Here is a 6,491-nt window from a genome sequence, read left to right as displayed (position 1 = left end):
CCTCCCGATATCCCTCTGACCCCCAATCCCCTGGATCCTCCTCCCCCACCTCATCCTCCCTTCTCCCCCTCCTGGGTAGGTTTTCTACACTCACTCTCTGGTCCCGCATCTCCTTCTCGTGTCTTAGCCCACTCTCCTTTCTCTCACACCTTACCTTCTCCCCCACGGGATCCATTGACGTGCCCGTCCGCCCGCCCGCCTGCCTGTCAGGCTGTCCCTGCTGCGAAGAGCCTCCTCCCTGGGTGACGTTGGGGCCGTCGCTTCCTGTGCGGTTGCCCAGGCTCCTTGTGACGAGCGGCTCCGGGGTGAAAGTTGGCGGCGGTGGCGGCTCCTTCCTGTCTCACAGCTGCTTCCAACATGGCGGCGGCGGCGGCGGCAGGGAGAGGGGCAGCGGCCGAGGCCGACTCGGACTGGCTCCTCACCCGCGACGGCTGCCTGAGCTGCGAGGAGGGCCTGCGCAGCCTGGCCTACCACCCGTCCCTCAACGCCATCCTGGCCGTCACCAACCGCTCCACCGTCAAAGTCATCGACGGCACTTCGGGCGCCGTGCTGCAGGTGTCCCGGTTAAACGGTGAGTTAGGACGGGGTGAGGGAAAACCCGAGGAGGCCCCGGTCCGGCACACATCCCGGCTGGGACTCCTCCAGCGAGGCATGAAAGGCCGGTTAGAAGCGCTGGGTGACTGGGTGGAGGATCGAGTGGGTGGGGTTGGGACGGGGGAAGGTTGGCACTGACGGTCATAAGAATCTGGGGGTGGGCGACAGGTCAAGGCCCGGGGCTTCGCTCTGACTGCAAGGCCGGGGTTGGGACAGGCCCAGCTGGGTGGTGTTGCCTTGTTGTGATGAGAATGTTGGGCTTGTTCACCGGCCCGGTTTATAAGCATGATGGGCCGGAAGCCGGCCTGTCCTTCTGCCCGGAGCCTGGGCCAGAAGCTGTCCCTGGGAAGGAGAGTGGGGATATGGTGCGATTTGAGGATTAAATATACAATACGATGATCCACCGAGCCCTTTATTTTCATCCTCTTCTCCGATTAGCTTTCACAGACCGGTTCTGTTTCTCTTTCCACATACCCGGAACCGCCGGTCTCCCTCTAGCTTTTTTTTTGTTTCTCTTTCTCTGCCCCCTGCATTTTTTGCTGTTTAAAATGGCCCAGAAATAGCGTGTTTTCCCTGTCATAGTGCTCTGTTCTGGAAACGAAATGTATTGATACATGTGCCATAAAATGTGTTACACACGCACATTTGTACTCCTTTCTAAATGTGAACATAATTGGCATAAGCATTCTATATGTTAAATGTGCTCAAATACATGTTCACAATTGTCAATGTAGATCGAAAATACAGGGTAACGTGTATCCAGGTAGGCACGCTTATACGTGATCACTGTATCCATAACTTTGCTTCCCTATTTAATATTGGTATATCACTGATTTGTAATTGGTAGTGTATGCTTATTTATGTATCCATTGTCCACATTTACATTTCAATTTTACTGTCTTTTACTAATGAGTCAAAATTGACCGGATCAAGAAGTGGATCACCTTTAATATGCACATGTTTGCATCTTGCGGTCTCAGGACTTTGTGGGAAAAAGTTAACAAATGAGGATGACATTTGTCTACATGTGAAATCTGAGATTTCTTTGTGCTATAATTATGTTGTTCACTGGAAGGAATGTTTGTGCTGCAATGAATTTGTGATCTATTTCCTCATTGTAGCAATGCTTTTAAGTAGTTCAGTAATGAATCCCAGTTCAGATCCTTGTTATCATGCTTATTTTACATTCTACAATTTATTAAATTCTGAGTAAGCTAATTGGAGCCAATTGTTATTGTTTGTTTGTTGAATATTATTGATACCATTCCTTTAAACTATGAAGTTTTAGGATACACATTTTGGACTAATTTACATCACTTTAATCATTTGGCTAATCTCTGGCATTAGAAACCTTAGCTAAAGTCAATTCTTTATGAAATGTACAAAATTTAAAAATTAGTTGTCATCTTTCAAACATCCCTTTCATAGTCTGCTTCAATTTTTGTTTTCTGTGCAATTTTGTTCTTGTGGTCAAGAGGATGACTCAAGGTCATCAATATTTAAGACTGTCAAGAAATCCAGTGGGTAATTCAGAAGAGGCTTCTTTACCCAAGGAATGCTAAGAACATGAACTTGGAACCACAGTGAAGTGAATAGTATTGATCCGTTTAAGGGGAAACTAGACAAGTATATGAGCGAGATGGGAATAAAGGGTTACGACAGGAGATTTAAATCGGGTAAAAATTCTTGAACGTAAACAGTGTCATTGACCAGTTGGGCCGAATGGCTTGTTTCTGTGTTTTATATTCTGTGTAATTCAGTAATGTATGAAAAGTCTGAATGGTAGATGAATGCAAAATTCAAGAAAATCTAACTACACTGTGCACTACAGTTTACTGTAAAGACATTGAATTTATACAGTTCAGTTGCAGCTCAAAGGACTGCAGAGCTGTTGAATTGTTCAATTGCTGACTTTTGTGCATTATAATTTTATAATTCAGCATAGATGTACTCAATGACATGCAACAGTTATGTTTTCAAACCAAAATATTGAAGTAAAAAGCAGATAATCACAGCTGTAGCATTACCGATTTGATTTAATTTGCAATAATACATCCTGTTTGGACCATTGTCCAAGTGACTATTTACGAAGGTATAGCCATATTTCCAGAGCAGTCTGTGGTTAATTTATGGATAAGATTGTGGATTCCTCAAAAGTATGTACTTGGAGTGTTTAGATAGTACAATGTAAGCATATAGTCACAACAGAATGATATACTTATATCTTATCGTGAAAGTATTTTAGACAAAACCTTTTATAATACTTTACTGATCCAATTTACTTTTGCTTCATGAAAGGTTCATAAACATTTAAGTAAGCAGTGTTGATGTTGCCCCCCCCCCCCCCCACACACACACACACACACCACTGTTTATATGCTGAAAGGTAGTGATTCATTTCTTTCCAATCCCCTTTAATGATGAGCTAAGGCCTTCTCCACTCATCTGACCTCAGTCTGTTCAGTCCATTCTTTTTTCTAAGATCAAAGTAATCTCTTTAATCCTGAGAAATATTATTCAACTTGTAAGTTAACAGCAACCCTACTCTTACATTGTGCTGATGATCTCAAGCATAGAATATAATACTTCTTGTTATGTATTTTGAGTAACTTGCAAACGAGTGAGTAATAAAATTTAAGAGTCCTATGTTGGATGATTGTGAATCATGCACCTTGAGTTAAAAGTCTTGTGAAAAACATTTTTTGATGTTTAAGTTTTTAATGTCTATCCAGATAAATAGACGAGATATTACACAATGATATTTTACTACTGCTAGGACTGTGATTGTACTCCCCAGCATAAAAATACTAGGTTCTGGATTTAGCAAGAAATTCTTGTTACTGTTGGAAATTTGGCGCCACATGATTGTTCATTTTATTTTTGGACAATGATGAAGGAAAAGAAACTAGGAGTCAAGATCTAGAAGGCATAGGTTTAGGGTGAGGGGGGAAAGATATAAAAGAGACCTAAGGGGCAACTTTTCCACTCAGAGGGTGATATGTGTATGGAATGAGCTGCCAGAGGAAATGGTGGAGGCTGGTACAATTGCAACATTTAAAAGGCATCTGGATGGGTATTTGAATAAGTTTAGAGGGATATGGGCCAGATGCCGGTAGGTGGGACTAGATTGGGTTGGGAAACCTAGTCGGCATGGATGAGTTGGACAGAAGGGCCTGTTTCCATGCTGTACATCTCTATGATTCTGACTCTAATATGAAGTGAAATCAGAAATTGCTGGAAATGAATTGCATCTGTGAAGAGAATAAAAGATAAGGTAGTGTTTATGATAAACGGTTGTACCTGAAACATAAGCTTGTATTTTCCTTTCATAAATGTTGGTAGACTTATCACCAATGTTTCATTTCTGAATGATAAATACTTGATACAAAGCCTAAAGTCCAAATACAGCTATGATTATCATTGATTTTAGGAAACTCTGTGTTTCAGTGAGAGGGTTTTGATCTGACAGACTTTGTTTTAACAGCTCTGTGCACTTGTCTGTACTTTTTATCTTACGTTGGACAACATTTTTGTGTGGCAGCTGACTTTTTTTTGTAATAAAAAAGAGTGCAGTTGAATTGTTTAGCTTGGAGGTTGAGTAGTGATAAAATTAGTTTGATATGATTTGTGGAGTCTGAAACTGAATTGATTAGAGCAATTGTGCCTCAGAGTGGGAAAGGATTAGGCAGGTAGAATGAGAAATGAAGAAAACTGGACCTGATATCAAAATAGCATGCTATTGTAAAGTAATGCCTGGTGTATGAAGTAACTATGCTAAAAATTCAATGTGTGTATATATAATGTGACATAAGGTGGCTTTTTTTCTGTGATAATTTTGAGCTACAAATTTAGTTTATTCCTGGAGCATGTTTATGAAGAATTGTCACTGGAGTCAAAACCTTAATTCTATTTTTTTCACCACTGACGCTGCCACACCTGCTGAATTTCTCCAGCAATTTCTGTTTTTGTTGTTTACTGAAAATTAACTTTTGGTTTTTTGGATGCCCTGATTCTTTGTTTTGTGCACAAGTGCACTTGTCACTGACTACCAGGTGCAACCTGTTCAAGTATTTTTCATTTATAGGGAGCTTGACTTCCTTGGTTGTGCTCTTGTTTCTTCCTACATTATGTTTATAAGTGAGCAGGAAGTGATCAATCTGCTTCAAATTCTTCCCCTCACTGACCTATTTTTGACAGCACTAAGTTCCACAAGAAAATCTGAATGTATTCCGTTTAGCCATTTATGATCTGTGACTCAGTAAAGCAGAAATTATATTTCCTATGTAGAAATGCTGAATTAGCTAAGTATATAAGCAATTCTGTAACCTTGGCAGCTACATTTCCTTGATTACTATTCAATTAAAACATTTTATTTGGGGTGGGTGAGTGCCAGGTATGGCAAGACTTAACAATTCCTGAATTATGTTGATGTTGCACAATTTTCAAAAGAAAATCATTGCAATGCACATGGACACCCTTTCGCTTCAAAACTCCAGCTACCCCATTTTCCAAAAATCCATTGGAGAAAGATTGCTGTGCTGTAAAAGTCTCCCTCCTAGAGTGGAAGAGCCTGTTGGCCAAAGGTGTGCTTATTTGTTGTTACATTGACCAGCTGAAAGTTGTCATGTGTAAATTGAACTGTCTTAGCTGTAATACTGGTGCTATAACCCCTTTACTTGTCCAGGTTTCCAGGAGGAATGACCATGAATGACATTGCAGAGAATATTTACCAGCACCTGTAGAACAGAACTGTATCATTTGATGGGAAGGGTTGCCAAAGACTTTGCCCCTGGAACGTTTTTATTCTTACTCCTGAAGCTGATTTCTCAAAGATTAATCTTTTGTACTGTTGCTCTTTTTTTTAAATGACATAGATGTTGTAATGCACTTCAGTAGCATGATGCTATTTGGATAATTTCCCAGAAGTTTGGAGTGTACTACAGTACTGGGAGTAACATTCAGGACCTGCAGGAATGTTTATTTTCACCTGAGCTGTTAGTAGCTGGGACTGACTAGGTGCCATTCAATCAGAGCCGATGTTAAATTTTGCTGCATGATGCCTTTGGAACTGCCCCATATAAGAACTGTGTTGTCAAACTTCTATGCAAGAATTATTTTGAAACTTAAAAGGAATTCTTTCCAGACTTGCACCACTTAGTTTATGTAGTTGAAGTAATTGTGCTCTCCCTCCATTCTGCAACTGTTCTGCATTTTGTGTATTTAAAAATCAACAAAATGTGAATTTTTCATTGCTGGACTATGGACTTTGCTGACAACGTCAGCAATTATTGGGCACCCCTAGATACCTTGAAGATGGTTGTGAATGTCCGTCTTGAACTGAGTAGTGAGTGTGGTGTGGGCCTGTTGTTACGTAGGGAGTTCCAGGATTTTGATCAAATGACAATGACAGAACTGTATTTATAGTTTGAAGTTGAGATTGCATGTCACTTTTCTTAATTGTTAATACGATATAGATATATCTGATTAGTCATCTATTCACTCTTCCTGCTTAGAATCATAGAAACCCAAATGTGTGGAAGCAGGTCACTTAGCCTGTTGAGTCCACACCGACCATCTGAAGAGCATCCCACCCAGACCCCACCTCCCTACTGTATGACCCTGCATTTCCTACGGTTAACCCACCTACCCTGCATGGCTAATTCACCCAGCCTACACATCTTTGTGCGAGGAAACTGGAGCAACCAAAGGAAACCATGCAGACATGGGGACAATGTGCAAACTCCACATAGACAGTTGCCCGAGGCTGAAATCAAACCCGGGTCTGTGGTGCTGTGAGGCAGCAATGCTAACCACGAGCCACTGTGCTGCCCAATTGCTGTTGAGAAGGTGGTGGTGAGCTGTTTTCTTGAACTATGCAGTCCTTGGGATGTAAGGAC

The 6,491-nt window shown here is 41.4% G+C and overlaps 1 protein-coding gene across 5 annotated transcripts in view; it reads left to right on the top strand.

Moving 5' to 3' along the window:
- Positions 1-258: 258 nt before the first annotated feature.
- Positions 259-6,491, top strand: part of birc6 (baculoviral IAP repeat containing 6) — a 243,325-nt gene continuing 237,092 nt past the window's right edge. For all 5 annotated transcript variants that reach the window (XM_072580512.1, XM_072580515.1, XM_072580513.1 and 2 more), the window contains exon 1: positions 259-571. In XM_072580512.1, the coding sequence (XP_072436613.1) occupies positions 358-571 (214 nt within the window). In that variant the 5' untranslated portion in view covers positions 259-357. The remainder of the gene's footprint in view (positions 572-6,491) is intronic.

Source organism: Chiloscyllium punctatum, chromosome 11, assembly GCF_047496795.1.
Source record: "Chiloscyllium punctatum isolate Juve2018m chromosome 11, sChiPun1.3, whole genome shotgun sequence".
Taxonomy (NCBI): domain Eukaryota; kingdom Metazoa; phylum Chordata; class Chondrichthyes; order Orectolobiformes; family Hemiscylliidae; genus Chiloscyllium; species Chiloscyllium punctatum.
This window is presented reverse-complemented; position numbering and strand designations above follow the sequence as displayed.